The sequence below is a fragment of the Denticeps clupeoides genome, chromosome 16 (genome assembly GCF_900700375.1).
Source record: "Denticeps clupeoides chromosome 16, fDenClu1.1, whole genome shotgun sequence".
NCBI lineage: Eukaryota > Metazoa > Chordata > Actinopteri > Clupeiformes > Denticipitidae > Denticeps > Denticeps clupeoides.
In genome coordinates, this window is record NC_041722.1 from 7328654 (window position 1) to 7351908 (window position 23255).

General features: G+C 41.2%; 2 protein-coding genes across 5 annotated transcripts in view; one reads left to right on the forward strand and one right to left on the reverse strand.

Annotated features, from left to right (window-relative positions):
- ptprja (protein tyrosine phosphatase receptor type Ja) overlaps positions 1–10468 on the reverse strand; it is a 76561-nt gene extending 66093 nt beyond the window's left edge. For 2 of the 3 annotated variants that reach the window (XM_028956912.1, XM_028956913.1), the window contains exons 1-2: positions 10350–10468; positions 6089–6246 (exon numbers count right to left, since the gene is read on the reverse strand). The gene's annotated coding sequence lies outside the window, so the exon portion shown is untranslated. The remainder of the gene's footprint in view (positions 1–6088; positions 6247–10349) is intronic. The other variant, XM_028956914.1, reaches the window with a different exon arrangement.
- LOC114766244 (dual specificity protein phosphatase 8-like) overlaps positions 1–23255 on the forward strand; it is a 34097-nt gene that overhangs the window by 3378 nt on the left and 7464 nt on the right. For both annotated transcript variants that reach the window (XM_028956916.1, XM_028956917.1), the window contains exon 3: positions 3860–3998. In XM_028956916.1, the coding sequence (XP_028812749.1) occupies positions 3860–3998 (139 nt within the window). The remainder of the gene's footprint in view (positions 1–3859; positions 3999–23255) is intronic.

Sequence of the window (23255 nt, forward strand, 5' to 3'; positions counted from 1 at the left end):
GTTCTGCTGTTGGTACTGGAGAAATTGAAAAAAATCTTGTGTACCTAGCATATTTTACCAGACCAGCCTTTCATAATTTGCGATAATATTCATTATTCAGCCTCCTTTGCTGTTATATGTAATCTCATGCATGAAATGTTGTCTGTTCCGCAGTACACATAGCGTGTGCACCTGCATGTTCCAATTATGCTCTTTTAAATCATTGTGAATTTAAATCATTGTGCTCTATCATCTCATTTTTTCTCATGGCTTCTCTTCTCTCTCCCTCTCTCTCTCTCTTTATTCTTTCTTCTCCTTTTTGTTTTCTCTGTAACCTTGGTACCTTTCTACATACAATATTCACATGTAACTGCAATAATTATTTACCGGTGTTAATAAATTAGAAACTGTTCATTTTTTAATCTCTATTGTGCCATGCCTCTTTCTGCCAGGTAACATCAAGTTGGAGTGGTTTGAATACAGTGCTTTTGTGTGGAGGAGTTTTATACACTCTGTTCTCTCACCCCACCACAGTCTTTTTACACTAGCTATCTATCTATTTATTTATTTATAAAAAAAATTAGATTGAAGTTGAAATTTGAAGATTATTGTGATCTTGTAACATTAAAATGCAATGCGTTTGTCAGGATTGCCTGCAGCTGGGCTCCACACCTGACTCAAATCCTGACGCCCCATAAATGCCGGATGTTTCCGCCCCTTCTGGGTCTCCGGCATTTTCGTGAACTCAGACATGAACTTGACTTCAATGGGTGAATGTATGTGTTTTAAGTTCTGGCAATCGCCACACGCCTGCGGGCAAGTTTACGTTCGTTATTGTAGTTAAATTGTTTTTGGCCATCGCGCCGCTGTTTATTTGTTAATAAAACCCCCTTCACAACATGTCAAACCTCTGCGTTTCCTTCCCCCGTAAGCCAGTAGTTGTGACAGCGTTTCATTTTTTGTCATTCAAAAAATGTCACAAATGTTGCATATGCCCGCCAACCCAACCAGAGCTCCTAATCAATTTGTTCAATTAGGGTAGTGTTTGAAAATCTGAAGCCTCTCTGGGTGAGTAAACTGTTGTTTAGTGTTGAATGATTTGCACATACTGACTAAGTTGGTAAGTTGATAAGTTGTGTAATGTCTCTAAGTTATGGTGACCAGATCTCCTCTTTCCCCTGAACATGTCCATAGGGGTTTTTAGACTTGTCTGGGTTCATCACACCATTGCCCGCTATTTTCTTTGCATCAATAAAATTTCAGAAGCAGCACACTAGTCTAGTTCTTTTATACATAGCATAAAATAAAATTGGTGGCCGACAAGTGCAAAACAATTTACATTTCATAAGAAAATTAACATTTAATGAAACAAATGTAAAATTTGTAAAACATTTACAACATGCAAGATAAATTTACAAAACATGCAAAAAATACTTTTACCAATCAGCAAGCAACTCAAAAATGGAAATAGTAGGTACGGGTAGACCGCGAGTGCGTGTTTCACGCTGTGAAGTAAAGTGAGCCTGAGACTGTCAGTGATGTTTTGTGGGGATTATTTTAGCCAACTGGCCTGCTTTTGTCTTTCGTGTGTTTAGATTTTAAAAAAGCCTCACCTCATCCTCCCCGAAACTGTTTGATTGATCCCTTCCATATTAAAAGGCAAAACCCCGAAACAACGGAAGACGGAAGGAAACGGAAAAGATAGTAATGGATGTGATGGTACCTGTGGTGTCAGTCAAATATTTTACAATAGAATGGATTTGATAGAAGTAGTGTCAGCTCTCCAAACCCACCCCCTCACGCTGCCAACACTCAGCATCAGTGCACCCTGTCCATGATCCTCGCCACAGGAAAATACAATGGCAGCGATTTCATGCAGGGCTGCAGAAACCTGCCTCTATCTGACATCTGAGTAGGCGAGGCCTGGACGACAGACGGGGAGGTTGGAGGTTTTGATCTCTGGTACCCAGTTCAGTAGGCCAGCATTACATCACCCCTACCTTCTCGTTTTATTTCGCCAGTGTGCGGACCCTGTGTGTGTTCGGCCAGCATGAGGCAGCCAAGTCACAGCAGCTTCCCGCGCTGCCAGGAAGTCCCGCAGCGCCCAGACAGATCCACTCACAGAAGCAGCTTGTCCTGGAAATGAAGGATTCTTTGTGCTTCCTTTTCTTTTTTTTTTTTTTTTTTTACTGAAGTTGCTGAGAGGCCAGAAATGTTTCAGATGTAAATACTATACAGTTTTTCTGTCTTGTATGCTGTCTCCAAAAAAAAAAAAAAGTGACCCCAAGACATTTACTGGAAGTAATGAGTGGGGATACACACAATAAAATTGTCATGAGTGTCAATCAAACAAGTGCTCTCAAAAAACCCTTTTTATACTGGCACAGGGAAGCTACTAGTTGTAAAAAAACGTGACCTGGCTTTAGCTTTGTCATGCTAGAAGACATTGAAGAATCATAAAAACATTTTAATTGGATGTATGTGTATATTAAAATGAATGTACTTTTCATATAATTTCGGACCACAACTGTATCTGACTTTTAGACACAGCAGTTTGGCTACATTTCCCTTCCTTTCGGATGCATGCATTACTGCAGGGCTTGTGGTGATTTGTTATATTATTCTAATTATTACATCTAATTACTCTAATTTCTATATAATGAAACGTATAAATGAGAATGTAGGAATGAAACTTTTTGTATTGGAATTAGAGTGAACAAGTACCACACCACAATATTTACTCACCCTTTTTCCCCACCGCCGTAATTCATCCTGCCACTTCTCTTCCCCAGCTAATATGACCTTCCAAATGATCTAAAAGAAATCATGATCCACGAGACCATGCCATCGTCTTGTTGCATTGGTTGTTGTAACACATTTCTGTCACATTTTTCTTAGTTCACCCTTCCTAGCATCCTGTTGCATTCAATGTTTTACATTTTGTGCTGTTTACAGTGGAGGAAAGCTGTCATTACTGTCCGCCACTGATAGGTTGCTGGTACGTGATGCTTTGCTTTGTTGTGTCTGTAGGGGGCAGTCTTTGCTGAAAGTCTGAGTTAATTAAGTCTGTAAAGGCATCTCTGCTGGAGATACACTCTTCAGTATTTATCCCTACTACCATGGAACTTTCAGCTGTTTGTTATGAATGCATGAATGGGTCTGACCTCTGTCACCTGAAACAATATGACCCTGTGCTGCTGCGCAGGTATTACTATTGTGACTGGTGTTATGATTATTTGCTGTCATTTAGAAATTGTTGCCATACACATCTTAAGATATTTCTAAAAGGACATATGTGGGTTATACATAGCCATTATTCTCTCTACAGAATGCTGAACTGTGTTCATGTCTCCTACCCCTCTCCCCACTGGGAGCAGCAGAGTGTGTAGTTGTGTATTGAGTATATCTGCTGTAGTGTGTGTCTGCAATGCTGTACCCCCACATCCCCTTCCTGTTCTCTAAACTATATCCACTTTTGGATTTAAGAATTGTAGATATTTGTGTATTAACTGCATGCTACATACTGTGTAGTTTCTGCCTATGGAGTAACATTTCAGCCCATCTTCTGAAATTCAGCACCCTGCACTGTCTGTAGTAACAGCCATCTTTAGCTCGTCTGATTTCTACACACTGTGTGAAGCTGTTATTGGCAGAGTCACTTTTTAAGTCATTTGACTGCATGAACATATTATATAAGATGTGAAATCACCCAGCACACGTCTCCACAAAAACACATGATGTCTCCTGAGATTTCACCCAGGACCTGACATCTAGTACGGAGCGTATTCCCACATGCAAATATACTTGCTGAAGGTCATATGTACTGTGTACACAGCCACACAAACACTGGTGATATCCTGCTGTGTGTTTATATGTTCAGGTGAACCTGTGCCGGAAGCAGGAGGTGGTGGTTTATGACCAGAGCACCACAGACGCCAGGCTGCTATCCAAAGACAGTTTTCTCTACATTCTGTTGGCCAGGCTGGTGCAGACATTCCAGCAGGTCTCCCTCCTCACAGGTACCCAGTACAGTGATTTCCACCAGTACATGGACCACCCATCCTTTTTATCGTTTATCATTAGTTTGTCGTTTTGCAGAATGCAAATAGCAAAATAAATACTTGCATTTTATCTTTCACTTGAGCGTACACTGAATCCATACTGATCTAAATTACACTTCTGTGTCAATGAACCGCATCAAATGAAAGACTGTTGCAGTTGTATGCAGACCCCCCCTAATGTGTATTTATGTGCTGGAGCGTCAAAAAATTGAGTACAATGGAGCAATTCCCTGACCAGAGAGCAGTTCTGTGTACTCTTGAGAAGAGGACACAGGTCTAGACTCACCTATGCATCTCACAATGTGGCTCCCAGGACAACATAATGATGAGGTTTTCATTTTTATTTTCATTTTTAAAAACCTCCAATCACCAGTTGTCTGATGAACAAATCACATATGGCTTAAGAATGATGTCTGGCCATCTGCCTGGCTCTAAAGTTGCTGCTGTGGATGGAGTTTAAAATCTCCTTTTTTTCCTCCAATGGATTTAAAGAGATGTCAGAAAAATATCATTACACACAAAGGCCCGGTCAGCTGGCCACAAAATCTGCAGCTGTTTTTTTTTTTCACCATTTCCTGCGTCATGGTGTGACCAAATCAAGTACATCAAGTACAAATTCAAATCATAGGTAGTTAGACCTTCCTCTTCACATTTTCACAGGAATCATTATGAAAGCACAGGTCTTCATTGGCACCAACTTCCTGATATTGCGAGTTTATTAGCCATGGGCATGACTTCAAAAGCACAACACTCACCCTCCCTCTCTTTATCCTTACTTCTGATTTTGTAATCACCTGCATTCGTGTGGATGTCTTGTATAGCTTGCAGTGTGTCAGGACATATCCGGGTAATTAGTGCACCCTCCCAAAGGAAAAGTTGTTTAAATGTTTTTTTACCAAAATTTTGTTTTATGCAACCACTGTTACACAGTCTTCTCTAGCACATCCAAAAATTTGAGGTGAAGGCCATCAGAAATAATTAAAAAACAATCAACTGATGGAGAACTAGTCATGACACTGCCCTTTATTAATCATATATAACCCATGCAAGATGGGAGCATTGCTTAATGGGCTTCTTTACCCTGGTGCACCCATCACTCCGGAGCATGCTCACTCTGGACTCGCCAGACCACATGACCTATGTCCATTGAGTCCAATCTTTTGAGTCCAGTAATTGCTTTCACTTTCACTGTTAAACAGAGCTGTCATTTCTCACCTGTCTGACTTTACCAAACCTTTAAATGATCTGCAGTCATGGACATTCGAAACTGTTTAAGACCACCATTTCAGAGCAAGTATAAAGTTATCCTTTCCATGTTCCATCCTTGTTCTGTCATCTGTCATTTTACCTCTGCAATGTGTATACATTTTTTTTTTATTTGAGGGAGAGTGTCCTTGATAGAATTGCAGAACAGTTATTAGAACTATGCTGACACAACCCTGTGATTAGTTGCTACACCATAGCTGACAGCTCTTCACCCTGTCTGTAACATCGTGGGGTGGTGTTAGATGTTGAATTTGATGGACGTACTTTAAGTTCATAGTTCAGTGTGGTGATGGCTTTGGGAAAGAAACTAGGCATGAATCTTGTTGTACGTGTTTTGATGGACCTATAACATTTACCAGAGGGCATCAGTTCGAACAGATGTTGGGCAGGATGTGATGGATCCTTGAGGATGCTGTATGTCTTTTTAAGACAGCAGGTGGTGTAGATATCATCCAAAGCAGGTAGCTGTTGGTGTATGAGGTTTTGTGCAGACATAACAATTCTTTGTAGGTCCCTCTTGTCTGCTGAAGAGCTTCTGCTGTACCACACCAAGAAACTATGTGTAATCACACCTTCTATGGAGTTTACCTTCCTGAGACTTCCTCAGGAAGTACATATGCTTTTGTGCCTTTTTGATGAGAGTTGTGATGTTTATTGTCCATAAGCGACCTTCAGAGATGTATGTGCCCAGAAATTTAAAACTGGACAGTGGTGAGTGAACAACCTCCTGAAGTCAATTATGAGCTCTTTTGTTTTCTTGATATTGAGAGTGAGATTTTTACCTGTCTCTGTACACGGACTCCTCCCCTTTTGTAATCTGGCCCACCATGGTTGGTTGTATCATCTGGGAATTTGACAATGGTGTTGGTGTTGTGGGCTGGGATGCAGTCATGGGTGTAGAGGAATGGGCTCTATTCCCCTGTCCCTGGTGTTGTCTCATCTGTTCAGAGGGGTTTCAGGACAATGACTGGAGTTATGGATCAAGCCAAGAATCAAGTGCTACAGCTCATATCCAGAGCGTGTGACATGTGTGCTTTCTTTGAATCCTTTATTTGGTTCACTTGGACGCGATCTGATACCATTAGCTTGATAACACAGAACCCAACCTTGTTTATTTTTATTTATTCTTAACTATATACGTATTGACAATCTTTAGTGACTCAGCTGTTTGAACATCTAGTGGAAGTTCATTCCACCAACTAGGAGCAAAGACAGAAAAGAGTCTAGATGAATACTTAGTACCTTGAGAGATGGTGGTACCAGTGGAGCAATCATTTAGCTAATCTGGTAGGGAGGGATCACTGTCACTGCAGCGTCACTTGTAGTCCATGATGACCTGATATCCTGCCACACATGACATGTGTCTCTGGTGCTGTTTTAGTGCTTGTTGAGCCTCTGTGTGCGTACTCCCATCACTGCATGAGACAGGTTGACTCTGAGGGAAGCCTTGTCTGCATATTGGAAGGCTTGTTGGCAGTGTGGGCTCTTCCCTCATCATGTTTGTAGCCTAGTGGGTAACACACTCGGCAATGAAGCAGAAGACCCAGGTTCAAATCCCACTATACTATTGTGTCCCTGAGAAAGACCCTTAACCCTGAGTGTCTCCAGGGGGACTGTCCCTGTAACTACTGATTGTAAGTCGCTCTGGATAAGGGCTTCAGATAAATGCCGTACATGTAAATCATCTAGGACTTTACCCTTGGACCCTATCACCATTGACCCTGGATAACTAGGTTTACTGAGTAGAGGGTAAAAGGGTAAAATTTATTTCAATTTCCCCTCAAGCTTGCCAGAATAATTTGAGTCATCCACCCAAATATTTGCCCAAATGGCTTCACTGACTAAATTCCCTACATCAATGTTTTCCACACATGAACATGACATATGATATGGTGTGTTAGTCTCTGTGTGTGTGTGTGTGTTTTCACTCTCTGAATGATGGGATGTGTATTTGGGCCTACACAGTGAGCTCTTTATTTTATGGTGAGTCTCATTCAACATGGAACACACACACTCCTCTGCATGCAGGCAACAAGGCCCTCAGTGTTGTTGACCATGACGTCAGACCCCATTCAGTTCCCTCACGTCACCCCTGGAAGGGTGGATCAGCTGAACAAAAGGCTTTTAGCCCACGTCCTGTAGGGTCATGTTTTTTGAATACCCTTAGCCGTGTGAATGCTCAATTTCAGTTGGCAGAGTGAAAAAATGTCTCAAAATACCAAACAGTATAAAACTCCTGCATTTAATAAACATTTTTGAGTGGCGTGCATTGGGGTATTATAGATAACTGTTAGACACATCTTCAGGTTGTGGGTGGTAGTGGTGGCCTATCAGGTTAGCGAACTCGTAACAGAATTCACTTTTTGCTCTTTTCCCTGTACCAGATTTACAGTACATAAGTCTCAAATAATTGTACTGATTCTATATGCCACCTACATGCATTGTCATTTAATGGTATTTCTTTACTTTTCTTATTTTCTACATTGCAAATGAATACTGTTGTCTTTGCACACTGTTGGCTTTCTCTCAATCAGCTTCATGAGGTCATCATCTAGAATGGTTTCAATGATCAGATTTTCCTTCATCAAGAGCTAATTCTTTGCCTTTTTATTGTGTTTGAGACAATCAGTTCACTTTCACTTGTGTTGTGCAGAGGTTGCCCTATTTGACTAAAGTTCTAGTCCATATTATGGCAAGAAACACTCAACTAAGTAAAGAGAAAGGACAGTCAAGTCAGGCATGGCCAGTCAGTTCATAAAAAAATTCAAAAACTATAAAAAGCTATAATGGAACTGGCTCTCGTGAGGACCTCCCCAGGAACGGACATTTGAGATTTTTCCTTTCTTTGGGCGCCCCGGTGTGGTACTATCACAATCTGTGCATTACATGCTTGCCTTTTCTTGTGTTCCTGATTGTGTGCACTTGTTGTTACATGTTTAAAAGTATTCTTGCTGTGTCCAGTCCTCATTTGGTCATTTGCCTTTGTTTCTTGTCTCTTGTTAGTGTGAGACACCCTTGCTATATTTATTAAATTCCTTTGTGTGTGAGTTTGTTTTGTGTCTGTACATGCATAATTCTATTTAAATTCACATATTTCCCTTCGGGAAGTTTCTATCTAGGGCACTGATCTCACTTTTGCTGATTTAGACTTCAGTGTTACCCAGTTGATGGCAGCTCTCGATGAATCAGCCATGTGTCCCAGCCAAACAAACATAAGGCTAAATGAACTGAACTGCTTATAGACTCATCAGCCATTACCTTAAAACCACCAGACTAGTATTGTGCAGGTTCCGCTATAAGAGTTTAAAGAAATAAAACAAAAGGGCTGAAAAAATATTGCCCTGTTCTTTAGTTATACACATTATTATATTATATTTTCCCTCTGCATAAGAGTAGTTTGGCCAACCCTAAAACATCAATAAACAACTGAGCAATGCACTGGCCTCTGCAACTTTGTTTATTACAGTATCATTGTCCAAAGACATGAGAATTTCTTTCTCAGTGCGCATGAGCATGAATCAAAAGACGTTTCTTCTGGGTTAAAGTCTTTTTTTTTTTTTTTTTTACAAATTTCACAGTTGAGAAACTTGTCTCACAGGCTGTGTTAATAGCAACTTGTAGCCCAGTCCAATCTCATGGTCGGCATTAGTTAGCAGATTGTACTGAGAGGGGATGAGACAAATGACACAGGTTTTACAAGAGGAACAAATTTTGTACTCTAGTTCCATGGAAGGATCCTCCTCACTTCCTTGTGCCATTCTCCTAGCTACTAGTGTAACCCTACAGAGAGGACATCTTCAGTTTGTCCCAGTGACATGCAAGGCTATAGAGTTCACTACATAATTTGCCAACTGTATATCTATTTTCAAATTTAAGCAGACATTTGCTTATTTCTTTTTCATGAGCTCTGCAAAATTCTGCCCATTTAGATGACTGACAGTCCACCATAGCAATCAATCTTTCATAAATAACATCGGTTACAGTATGATGGAGCATGTTTTTTTCTGTGCTGATATGAACAAACAGAAATGTATTATAAAAAAAACAAAAAAAACAAAAGGGATTGTGGTTCAGAGTTCAGATTTACACTGATTCAAATGTAACACGTCTGGCTGAGACATTCGTTAGAATGGGGGTGGAAGTGGCCCCATAATCAGAAGGTTGCAGGTTTGAATCCCAATCCACCAAGGTACCACCACACACTGCTCCCCGGACGCCTTTCATGGCTGCCCACTGCTCACCAAGGGTGATGGTCAAAAGCAGAGGACACATTTCATTGTCTCACCGTGTGCTGTGCTGTGTTTCACAGTCACTTCACTTTCACTTTTATGTAGAGGGGAGAAGTGCAGGGGCTGATCGAGGCTGACGGGTGCAGGTGATGATCACAGAAACAGGACAGTCAGGAGCGGTGAACAGAGGTTCATCTGAGATCTTGGGAAATCATGTCATGTTTTCCAATCCCTTTCCAATCCCTCATGATTTACTGTCACCATGATGGGGTGTAGCCGGTATGTAACAACCACATGAATGCAAGAGCAGAGCATTTCTCTAGTAATCTCACTGCCCCTGATGCTTTGTCCTTTCATTCCCATATTTGTTTCTGTCATAGTTTAATTATGCATTATAGCAAACTTTAATCTTAAGAATTACATAAAAATTACCTAAAACATTTTAATTGACAACATTACAAATAAATTATTAATAATTATATTAAATTTTTTTATGTTTAATCCCTCCTTTGCAAGTATCTGTAGGCAATTGATGCAAATGAGCAGACAAATAATTTTTGTTAAGGATCAGTTTTGACTTCTGACTAAAGTTTCACTACTGACTTTCTTAAAAATAAATATGTACAGTATTTCAAGAACATATAATTGCCAATCATTCTATAAATATGTATTATCTCTGTAACAAATGAAACTGCTTTCTTTCTTTAAACAATTTCTAATAATTCTAATTAATTTCTAAATTAACGTGTATGACAGTGTGTGAAGGTGAATGTGTGTGCATGCAGATACATGTGTAAACATATGAATGACTGACCTTCCATCCCTGCTCCCTGACTGGAACTTCATTAGACGAGATGTCAATTGATGATCTCAGTGAAATAGCCTTGGTTAAATGGTCCCTTGTTGATACTCTGCAACGTTTTTATTTGGCTCTCTGATTCTCTCCTTGCCCCTTCTACTCACCCCACTTTATAGTTCTATTTTTAGTTGGACCTTGTCATTGCCACATCTGGTGTCTCCTGTATTGGAGATACACAGGAGGAACAAATAAACATGAGACTGAACAGCCTAGAGCAGATGAGCACCGATGTAGCACTGAAGTTATACTTTATTTATATACCGTTTACTTCAGTGTACTTAATTCACAATTAGCTGTTGATTTACCAAACTTACCGGGGTATTTCTGTGTATCTTCTAAGTTATCCATCCAACCTCTGTTTGACTTCAACAGTTGGAACAAACTCTCTCTTAGTTTCAAGCTTATCAGTGTTGAGCCAGTACGTTTAAAACACGTACAGGCTCACATGGTGAATGTTTGTGTTTCCTGCTGGTTTGATTAAGTCCTCTGAGGAAGATGATTCACTACTTGTTTTTTGGCAAAGTATAAAGTTCAAATTATGCATTTATGTTTGTTACGAGCCGGTCTAGGGGCTCCGGCCCATAACAAAAGAAACGACACAAACGTAAACCTACTAAGACGAAACGGATAATTTTAACAAGTATTTTATTAACAACTAAATATATAAATAAAGATGAAATACACACAAAACGAATTACAACGAATAACGGCAAACAAGACAGGAAAACAGAGAAAAACAAACACCGAAGCAGGCCGACACAACAAGAAACCGGAAGTGATGTCAAAGGGAAAGGGTAGGAAGGCGGGTGGGTGGATGGCACGGCAAGCGCAGCCCCGAAAAAGGAGACTGAGGCTCCTTTTATTCTGTCTGTCCCACAGCAGGTACAGGTGGGCTCAATTTACAATCACCAGGCACCTGCAAACAACACAAACACGGAACAGAAACACACCCAAAATAACAGGACGTAACAATGTTATTTAAAAATATATTGTATAACTGAATTATTAATTATTAAATAAGTTCATTGTTTTGCTCAGTACATCTGTACTACATTTGTTGCCATAATGCCTATTTAAAACTAGAACAGAGACAAGGCATTATGATGGGGAATGATCTGGTAAATGTTACTCCACTATCACTATAGTATCACTTTCCTAAATAAAACATCCTGCAGGTACATTATATACAACATATATTTGTTCCTAATCACAGGATGATTTTTATTACTATTACAAATTTGTTTACAAACAAGCCTATTATCAAGCAAATATATGACTTATTGATTTAAACAAATGACTAATTTATTTAAACAAGTGATCTGTTTTTTAAAAAGCACAAAACCGGGAGTGTATGAAGTAACCTGATCCAATAACAGTGGTGGCCTAGCGGTTAAGGCCCTCTGCTTAAAAGCGGAGGACACATTTCGTTGTGTCACCGTGTGCTGTGCTGTGTATAACAATGACAATCACTTCACTTTCACAATGGTTTAGCGGTGCTATAGAAGATGCATGTTGGACCCTGGTCTTTGTGAATGAGTGCCTTGATGTTAATGTGTCAGCTGTTCAAACTCTGTGTTCAAGCTCTGTCCTACATAAGCAGCAGCCTAGATTGCCTTCCCACCATGTCCCCTGCAACATGAACACTGGGGACCTCCATGTCACTTTTCTGGCATCAAACACAGTCTTATCCTCTCCAGAGAGACAGAGTCAGGAGAATGTAATGGGTAAACAGAAAGTCGTCTCCATGCGATCAGCCATGAGAGGCTTACACATTTATACCCTGGTGTTTATTCAGGCTTCACCACTGCGTCACCAGAAATTATGTCGTGTAGGTTTGGCCACACACACACTTGAACATACCTAGATGCACACAGGAGGTGACACCAAATGTGTTCTGCTGGGTCAGGCTTTGAATGGCGTGTTGCACTTTGAGATTAGGAGGCCACCATTTCTCCCATAGACTTGCCCTAAATAGGCAATGCTACCCCAGCAGGTGCTTGGTTTTTATCAGGGCTGGCTACATCAGCCTTTTTTCCTTGGCAGAGTGTGCCTGGTGTGTGACCAGTAGCTGGAGGAACGTGAGGAATGATGAGGATGGTTGTGATTGACATCAGCCATCCCTGTTGCCTTGGTAGCTTTTAAGCAGTAAGAGTCTTGGTTTAACACTTTATTTCAGACTTTTTTTTTCTCAGTGTCGCTCAGATAGTTTTATTACATTTTTCCTTGTTGGATGGTGATGAAAATAAGCAACAGCACCAAATGTTTCTTGGATGACGTGATGCAACTGCATTCCTTCAGGGTGGGGGAAAAAACTGACACTCTTCTCTGGCTCTGGCGCCATCTGAACAGGCCTGGAGATGTTCTGCAACGACTTGTAGGGTAAATTGAGCCCAAATGTGCGCCCCCAGAATTATTCATTATTACTAAAAATAAATAAATAAAAGAGCTTAATAAAGAGCTGGCAGAATCTTTAAGGTGCAGTGACCTTATATTTCAACACAGGAGACTTGATACACATGCAATGAAGTATCTTTAAGGGGTTTTATTAAACAAACAATCTATTGTGACACGAACCACATAAAACATAGAAATACAGAAATAAATGGAATGTTAAATGTAAATGTAACAAGGAACAGAAAACAGAGAATTACAGCAATCCACTCTAGGGGCAGTGGTGGCCTAGCGGTTAAGGAAGCGGCCCTGTAATCAGAAGGTTGCCGGTTCGAATCCCGATCTGCCAAGGTGCCACTGAGGTGCCACTGAGCAAAGCGCCGTCCCCACACACTGCTCCCCGGGCACCTGTCATGGCTGCCCACTGCTCACTCAGGGTGATGGGTTAAATGCAGAGGACAAATTTCACTGTGTGCATCGTGTGCTGTGCTGCTGTGTATCACATGTGACAATCACTTCACTTTTATATTTATAGATATTATGAATGCATTAACTAATTTCTCTACATCAGAGATGGAGAGAGATGAATCTTTCTAACTCTAGCCATGTTTCTTAGATGGAAGTATGCCATCCTTAAAATATTTTGAATGTGACAATGAAAAGATAAATCAGCAAAAGTCACACCCAAATTCTTTACAGATGTACTAAGAACAATTGAAAAAAAACAGCACACTCCAATCTATATTCCGTCAATCCACATCTTGCCCTTTTGGGATTGATCACCAACACTTTGGTCTAATCCATGTTGAGCATGAGGAAATTGCAGTTCATCCAGTCTCTGATGTCAATTCAGACAATTTTCTAGTTTAGGGAGGTGGACGAAGATGTAGGTCATCCGGCTTGACGAAGAAGTACACTTGGGTGTTATCGACATAAAAAAAATTTACTCCGTGTCTACGGATTAACTGATCTAGTGGCAGCATGTACAATGAAAATAACAAAGAGCCCAGTACTGAACCCTGTGGAACCCCATATTTCACTCTGGTTTTTGCACAGTTAATCACTGCCCAAGCCAACAAAGTGAAAGCGATCCGATAAATAGCATTTGAACCAGGAAATAGTTGTCCCAAGTATTCCGACCAATTTAGTGGTGAAAGTAAAAGTTAAGTGATTGTGATACACAGCACAGCACACGGTGAACACAACGAAATGTGTCCTCTGCATTTAACCATCACCCTTGGTGAGCAGTGGGCAGCCATGACAGGCGCCCGGGGAGCAGTGTGTGGGGAAGGTGCTTTGCTCAGAAGCAGAATGTTATAGTAGAAACTGTCTTTATATAGTAGCTGACTTTAGACATAAAAAAACAAAGCTAAAACCAATAGATGCATTGAGGTGATTCACCTAACATTGGTAGTAACTCCTTCAATAGTCTAGGAGGTAGTGGGTCAAGGATAGGGTCTATAGATATACTTTGACATCTTTGTCATACACAGCATAGCACAGCACACATTGCACACAAAAAAAGTTTGTCTTCTACATTTTACCCATTACTCTAAGTAAGCAGTGGGCAGCCGTGATAAGTGTCTGGGGACTGAACATAGAGCAAAGCCCCTTCTTTAAGTTTGTGTCATGATCCCAGATATTTCCCGGCACTCAGGTTCAACATCTTTAAACATTACTTTGTCATTTGCTCCCCTTTGATTGCTATCTTTTATAACTTGCATCCTGTTTAGAAATGTATCCTAGCTGTGTCCCATCCAGTGTTACAAACTTAGCAATTTTGTCGCAATTTCTAAAAAAATTTCAGAACCCCTTATCAACTTTTCATTTCCAAAAAACATTTTTTACAAGCCTTAGCTACTTTTCTGTCCATATTCCCAGCAGATCGTTTTTTCCTGGTGCTCTGATAGGGTCCAAGGGAATGATCTCCGCATGTGTGTGCAGTTTGATTATGTCACATCCGCTGAACAATCCTAAACTTTTCTTGGTTGTGGATGGCAGTGGTTTGACTTCTTCACATGCTCAGTACTATGTATGGCATGTGTAAGAAATGTGTAAACGTGTAATTCTGATAAAAGTGACATTAATAAATGAATACCTTGAGCTACAAATACAAACAACCATATCTGTATTGGGTATTGAGGAGAAAGCAAAGACCCCCATGTGATTTTTTTTCGGCAGAATACCAATGCAGCATGATGATGTCATTTCAGGGTAAACTTCAGGAACCTTCTGTTTGCAACACTGTCCAGTCCTTGTTCTGTCACTGAATAATATTTTTGTTTTGTAAGTAGATTATTATGTACATGTGCTGACAGACTGTCAGGGGGTCAGATTCTCCAGGCTAAGCCTGTTGGACTGGGCCTTTCAGTGTTCTTCCTGCATAACCTCATCTTTCAGCTATGCATACCGGATGGGGCTGGTCCTGTTCCTGCCTGATAAAAACAACAAGCAGTGTGCATTTCCTTTGAGGGGTGACACAACGGAGAAGGAAACTGAGGGTCAGTGCCATTAAATGACTTCAGGGAGTGATGAATAGAAAGAATGAACACTGAATGGGATGAAAGAAATCTAGGAAGAAGCCAGAGCTCTTCTTTTACTTTCATCTCTGTTGGAGGATTACATCATTCAACCCCCCACAGTCATTTAATGCACCTCACGCCCTTTGACCTGAGGGGGCTGTGCATCATTTGTCTCCTGGGTCTCATCACTACTACACCCCCCTCTCTGGGGATTGTCTGGTTGTGGGGTTCAGCTGGCTGCATTTGTAGATATTAAAAACCAGGTCTTGCCCAAATTAGTGTCTGGTCTGCCTGCCCTGCAGTTATTAATGAATGATGCAGTCATTATTTGAGCTCTGGTCCCTGATGGGGTCTCCCATAAGCAATTAATGGTGGGAAGGAGTCTTTGCCTCTTTGACCATTTGTCCTCCAACAGCTGTCACACACTGATGGATGATGTTGCCCATACTCCTTCAGGAATTAATCCGTGAAATATAATATTGTCATTTGAATATCATCCCCAGTTTGACTGTTGTGTGTGTCTGTCGTGTTGAGGGTGAATGAAGGAGAGAAAGATGGAAGAGCTTGATAGCTAAAGTCTTTTTGCTTTCATAAAGCAGTTTGTCCAGTACAGGAAATGGATGTCACCACTGCCTTGGTCACCCTCACCTTCCTCCTCACTCGGTTTCAATTATTGTCATTACTTGCACCTGTCTGTCCTGATCGGCCATTGTTTAAAAGGACTTGTCTAGGATCGTGTCGGGCCAATCCTTCTGTTATACTTTGTTCCTGTGAACCAGGTGTGTGAGTAAATCCTGCCTACTGGACCTGGCACACAGAGACAGAGACAGAAACTTGACCGAGAAAGCGTGTAAAACCATCCTACACCTTCATCAACAGGACGTCTCTGCCAGCTTCTGGGTCTGGACCTCAGTAAAATAAATCCCGGTGAATTGTCCTTTCCATATCACATTAAATGAACGGCTGCATTAATCTTCACTGCAGGGATATTGCAGCATCCAGAGCTCTCACCCATTTCATCGGTAGTTCATCAATAAATCCTGCGATATCCTGTCTTGTATAGAAATCTACACTGTTTATTATTTTCCCCTTCGCCTGCAAAACAAAGCATCAGTGTGCTGGAATTCCACAATATCCTGAACAGCAGTAATACTACAGTAATGGTTTGTACAGTACAGTAAAATTTTTGTAATTGTGAAAAATTACAGCTCAAAATTAAAAAAAAATTCATTGTTTGTATTATTGTTTTTTACATTTTATTATATTTACATTTAATTTTTTTTGGTGTTTTTTTCCCTTTATCTATTTACTGATAATTCACCTTTTTCATATCCTGATTATTGACTATGAATTCTGTTCATGTAAATGCCTTACATGATACTTCCATCTTACTTCCATTAGTTCTAGGTTTTGCACAGTCAAAACAGATGAAAGTGAAGTGATTGTCATTGTGAAACACTGCAGAACAAAACATGGTGCACACAACGAAATGTGTCCTCTGCATTTAACCACCACAGCTCACAAAAATGTCTTGGGTTGACCATTCCCCCAGGTAGCAACTGGGGGACCTGGTGGACCAGCTGCTAATAAGAATCCAGCTGTATAGTGGAAAGTGAAGTGATTGTCATTGTTAAACACTGCAGCACAGCACACGGTGCACACAACAAAATGTGTCTTCTGCACATTTCATTGAACAAAATGAATGGCCACCTCTACCATCATACTTATACCTAATAAGCCAGACTGTGGAAGACAGGATCACATGAAAAGATGATGAAACCCTGCTAAGACTGAGGAAATGATGGCAGGCCCAGTGTTAGGAAGCAGGGGACACTGTGTGAAGTAGTGAGCGCTGAGGCAAAAGATACTGGCGGCATACTGACTAGACAGCATTTATATAGGCTGAAGGTTGAAGTTACTGTAGTTAACCTGTTATTGATTTTGTGTGAATGAGACACAGATTCCACAGTGGAATGTATTTTGGTGACCTTATGAATTAAATGAAGAGTGGGCAGTTCAAATCAAACAGCTGCTGAACACAGTACTGAATCAGAACATATAACAAATATGTCACGGTTCCCGGTCCGCCGCCCTAGCCATAAATGTCAATTTATTGAGCTGCTGCCGGGTACCACACCACCTCTAAATTCAGTGTTTGGCAAGATCTATACAAAGCTGAACCTTCACAACGCCTACCACTTTGTCGGGGAGGGGGACGAGTGGAAGACAGGTTTCATCATTCCCACAGGCCACTATGAGTACCTGGTAATGCCCTTTGGGTTATCAAACCACCCCGCCGCCTTCCAGGCCCCTGTAAATTATGTGCTATAAGACTTTGTATTTGTGTAACTTGATCACATATTAATCTTCTCCCCTGATCCAGAGACACATGTCGTCCATGTCCGTGCAGTATTGCAACGTCCATGGACCCCGACAAGTAGCCCAGTCTCCCCGGAGACATGGCCGGGTACGGGTTGCCTGCGCCACTCAGAAATGTGTCCCTAGATTTTCCCACATCCTTCCTGGGGCTGCCGCTTCTCCAAGGCAGATCGTCTCGCTTCGTCAGCCGCTTCTGGTTGCAGTTTTGGGCACAGGTAGGGGTCAGTGAGCCTCACCTCTGGGTACCTCCAACAGCCAGATGGAATTTTTCTGCTTGGCCATCCTCGTGGAATACTCACCTTCTCCACGTAGAACTGCCGTGTTAACAGCACACCTCTGCTGCCTCAGGAATCTCCCCTTTCAAAGCAGCTACAGGCCTTCGCTCAATATAAAATCTATCTGGTGACTTAAGCTCCACCTCCAACTCAATGAGAAATTTTCCACTTTTTTTATGAGGCTGCATATTCAGTTGCTCTGATGGAATAACACCCCACTGCCAATATGCTGGAGAATTATATGGAAAATGTATGGTCTTGTAGATGTAGATGTGCTTTCCCAGTGTAATAATAACCATGGGGTGGTTATTAATGGATCCAGACAGGAACACATTCACAAACATGCACTCATACCATGTCAGGAATTTGAACAACATATCAACATGTAATGTCCTCTGCTAGCAACTTCCAGTTTCCAAGGCTCTGCATTGGGGGCTCATAGTGATCACCCACATATGCTGTCAACACAGAATAAATGGACTTTGTGACCTTGCAGACTATTACAAACCTTGATTACAAATCCTTGCTCTCACAGAATTTATAGCTATTCTGTAACTATAACAGGGTACCCATTCACACATCGTGATCAACCCAATGATAATAAATTTACAATTACATATATAATATCTGAAATGCTTCCTCATTAAATACATTTTGTTCAATTCATCTATCTCTTTATCTATCTAGTTTGAGGAATTGTGTAAAAGTGTACGGTTTTAAGGTTAAGGAAAGTTCAAGTTTAAGGTCATTTAGATATCTGTACAAGTTTTCGAACACTTTCATCTGCAGCTTCTATTTATTGGTACCCACAGACTACACATATATCAGGACACATGCTGTGAAGACAGAACATTAACCCTCCTGTTCTTTCAGATCTGAAACTGTCTCCCTCTCTTCACATACACACACACACAATCACATACATCATATGGAATATTTCAGCTCTGTGTTGTGAGTGTGTGTTTTATGAGGGGAACAGATTGCCTTGAAAACCACACTGGATTTATTTGACTGACCTCTGGCCACAACTGGTGTGGCTGCATCTAATCACAGGCAACCTCTGTCTTGGGTGACCTTTGACCTAGCACAAATAGGAGTGATGTCATAGACCTGACAGTGCATGCCCCCGTGCTGCGCACAGCACTGCTGGTTATGGAAACGTTATCTTGACAGATATGTTTAGAACAGTTTTGTCTTTGTTTACTGTCAACAACTGAACCAGTCCAACAGTAAGAATATCTCTAGCTCTTCTAACTTTTATTAAAAAATTCCTTTAAATCTGTCCACAAATTGTATATTGGAATTTTCACTATGCAGTGCATGTTAAATTGAGACAAAAGAAAGATACACATTAAACCTTTTTGCATTATATGAATTGACACCAAGCTCATTCAAAATCCGCACATCACCATTTTTTATAACAGTCCCATCAACTACCTTGAAAAATTACAACTATTTGTTACAATCAAATGGAATTTGTTACAGGTCTACAGGTCTGAAAAGTTTTGGCACATGGGCAACTAATGGCTAAAAATATACACCTACCAACTAATTAAGTTAACTGATACCATACCATGCTATGAAAGGCATGTCTTAGAGAGGCAGAGTCTCTCTGAAGAAAAACAGTGTTCCTCATTGTCAAATTGCAAAGGCTTTGAAAATCTAATAATCTACAGATAAACTGGAGATATCTCTGTGTGCAAGGGACAAGTTCAAAGATCTTTATTGGATGCCCGTGTTCTTCGGGCCCTCAGATTACACTGCATGACTCATCAGCATGATTGTGACAATGACATTACTAAATGGACCCAGGAATACTTTTAGAAACCACAATCCGCCGTACCATCTGCAGATGCCATCTAAAGCTCTAGCATGCAAAAAGGAAGTCACATTGGAACATGGTCCAATAGTGCCGTTCTCTGGGCCAAGACTCTTTTAAGGTGAAGTCAGTCGAGTACAAATTTGACATTCTTGTTGGTCCGTCTCATGGACACCGTGTCCTCCGGGCTAAAGAGAAGTGAGAACCTTCCAGCATGTTATTTAGTGTTCAGTTCAAATCATCATCTCTCATGGTATGGGGGTGCATAGGTGCATAGGTGCATGCTCTATGGGCAGCTTGGATCTTTTGGAATTGGATTTGGATGTTGGAGAAGAGTCTGGGTGCTGATCTGCCTACAGTGGGGGAAATGTTTATTAGATCCCCTGCTGATTTTGTATGTTTGCCCACTTACAGTGAAATGATAAGTATATAATTTCAGTGGTCAGGGTATTTGAGCAGTGAGAGACAGAACAAAAAAATGCATTTCAAAATAAATGAATTCACATTTTCATGAATGAAATAAGTAACTTACATCAACAGGGGATCAACTAATAATTTCCCCACTGTACAGAGAACATTTGGTGCATCATTAAATGAAGAATACATCAGAGATGACCACAACTCCTCAGCAGCAGCATCTCTTTTGAGAAGAAGAAGAGATGCTTCACCATGGTGACCAACTATTCTGAGACCTGTAGCAAGTATCAATGAAAAAAACAAATTTTTTTTAACTGAGCAAAAGCTATTTGGTCAGTTCAATAACTTGTTGTTATCGGTGTTGTGAACAAAACATTAGCTCATGTGATTTCAAAAAATTTTTGTGTTCATATTTTTTAAATTTAGAGACCGTGCCATTTTTTCAGGGATTTGGGTTGTTTGTCCTCAATATGTTATTATATTGAATACATTTAATCTAAATTCTTTATTTTGCTATTTGAATTTCTATGGATATAAGTGTAGTAAATAGTTATATGTATTACAAAATGAACAATTGTTTTACTTACCTGCGCTATCATTGTCTAGCTAATGAAGATCTTAGTTGTTGTGGCATTAATTGGTGGCTTATATTTAATCATTCCCAGCAGAACATCCAAGGGGACGTCGTTCAGCTTTGTTTTGGCATCTGCAGCAGTTGGAGAGTCCCTGCTCAGACCGGCCATTCAAAAATAGCTCCTTACATGCCTGCTGGGAGAAACGTGCAGCCATCTCTGACTGAGCCAAACCCCAGTGGACTGAGGTGGGCTATTGGATTTCACCGGACTGACCTCCTCCTAAATGTCATGGGTTGTGCTTAAACCTGGGCAAACCCACATTACCTTATCCCAATGTCTGACGAGGGTTCTCAGCTCGGGAAAATTTGGTTCAATGTTGTAAAAATGGGTTGATTCCAAAAAAAACCTGTTCAGAAGAGTACCTGTATGTTTAAACACTTATTGAACCCCGTCATTAAGGTGCATTGTGGGAGTTTTTTCTTCCTCCCCCTGTTCCATGTTTATTTTTGTTTTATGAAACAGAACACCTTGAGCAATGACCTCACTTCAGAAATAGAGTGGTGGCCAGTCACTGAGCCGCATGTTGTGGTCACCACGCCTCTGTTGTATGAGCAGCAACATTGGGGTTCTGCACATTACACATCCGCACTCAAACATGCACATACAGCTTTGACTTCAGTCTGACTCCGTATAATTCGCTTTAGCTTTATAATGAACACTCTCATATACCATATTGGGGATAAATAGACAAAACTGACAGTAGGAACCCTAAAAAGGTACGTAATGGAGGCACAGCGAGTGCACCACCAGTAATGCATTTCCCCAAAATTGGACTGTGCCTCAGTCTGGTTACAGATGGATTTTGGATGCAGAATATTAATTTTCCCCAAAGTAAGAGGTTTGTTGTACAGCATCTTTAAATAAAGATGCTATGACCGCGTTGCTTTAGGTCCAACTCCAATCGCTCGTTCTGCCTTTGTTTAAATATGTACAGTATGCCTACCCGCCATTAAGATCATTTTTGTAGACGGTAGCTTGGCACAGGTAACCCCCCCCCTCCTCCCATCTCTTCTGCAGCCTGGACTGATGCTCATTGTTCACCAAATAACCCACACAAAAGTGCCTGTGTGTCTCTAGATAGTGAAGCTCTGTGTCTCGGTCTGGGGGAGAACATGTAAGTGTAGGAGCTGACCGCCTCCCCTCCCCCCCCCCCTTCCCCACGCCCCAGGAAATGTCCCTGAGGTGGCCGCATATTTTGGCGGTGAGTAAGGAATGTGGCTGCATGCTTCGCACATTAGCCATGATCAGACCGCAGCGCCACTAGAGAGCAGACTGAGCTCATGTGAGCTGAGAGAGCGAGCGCGCGAGAGAGAGAGAGAGAGAGAGAGAGAGAGAGCGAGCGAATGAGAGCACAGACAATAGGGAGCTGCTCCTCCAGCTGAAAAGAGAATGCCAGAGCTGCAAGAGGGAGCCCTCGCCGCTGCAGGAGAAGGGAAATGCTCCTCCTGCTTTAGACCCCCCAGTCCTCTCCAGGTTCTACCGTTTGAAGGACTGTTTCTTTTTTGTGTTTTTGCTTGCCGGACAGCATCGCTCCAGTAACTGTGTGTCTGTGGAGGCGCGTGGATCAGTTCGAATGGTTTAGCGGTACCCTGAGTACATCTGGATGCCAGTGGAAGTTGTCATAGCCCCCCCACAGCCCCCCTGGCCAGACATGCATGAGAGCGAGATGAAGCTGAAGATCAGGGTCCGCAGGATGAAGGAGGGACGCGACCTGAGAGGTGTGTATGTGGGTGTGTGTGAGAGAATTTCTTGGAATAAGAATTGTGTGTATGAGTTTGTTTGTGTGTGAATGAATTTTGGTCTAATTGGGAATTGACTGGTGATACGTGTCTGATTGGGAATAAATGTGTGAACAGCTTCCTGAAAGGTGTCTAATTAAGCATTCTGCCTCTGTTCGTCCTACTGAGCGGGTGGCGACACGGACTATAATGAATGGTGTACATACTGTAGTGTGGGTGTACAGTAGAGCTGAGTGATTGTTTTGTGAGTATACGTCAGTGTGCACATGAACAGCAGTGAGTAGTGGAGGGACAGTGAGATTAAGGTTTTGAGTTCATGTAGCTGATGGTGAAATAACCATGTGCAGCCAATGTAGCTGCAGCTACATAACTATGAATAATCAAAATCTGTATTACACAAATGCAAATTGGACACAAATTTGTCTACATACATACTGCAGATCACACACTGGAGTTGCTCCAAGAAACACCCAAGGAGATGAAATGTTACTGCAATATTTATCCCATAAATAGTTATCAGGAAGAATTCATAACACAGAAAAAAGCAGCAGCCCATTAATACTGTGGCCATTTATTTATGTATTCTTGAATAATTATGTATTTCTGGGTGTGAGAGAGACAGACATGATGGCTGTGCATATGTAGATCTGTGTGTGTGGAATGGGGAAATGATTGGGAGACAGA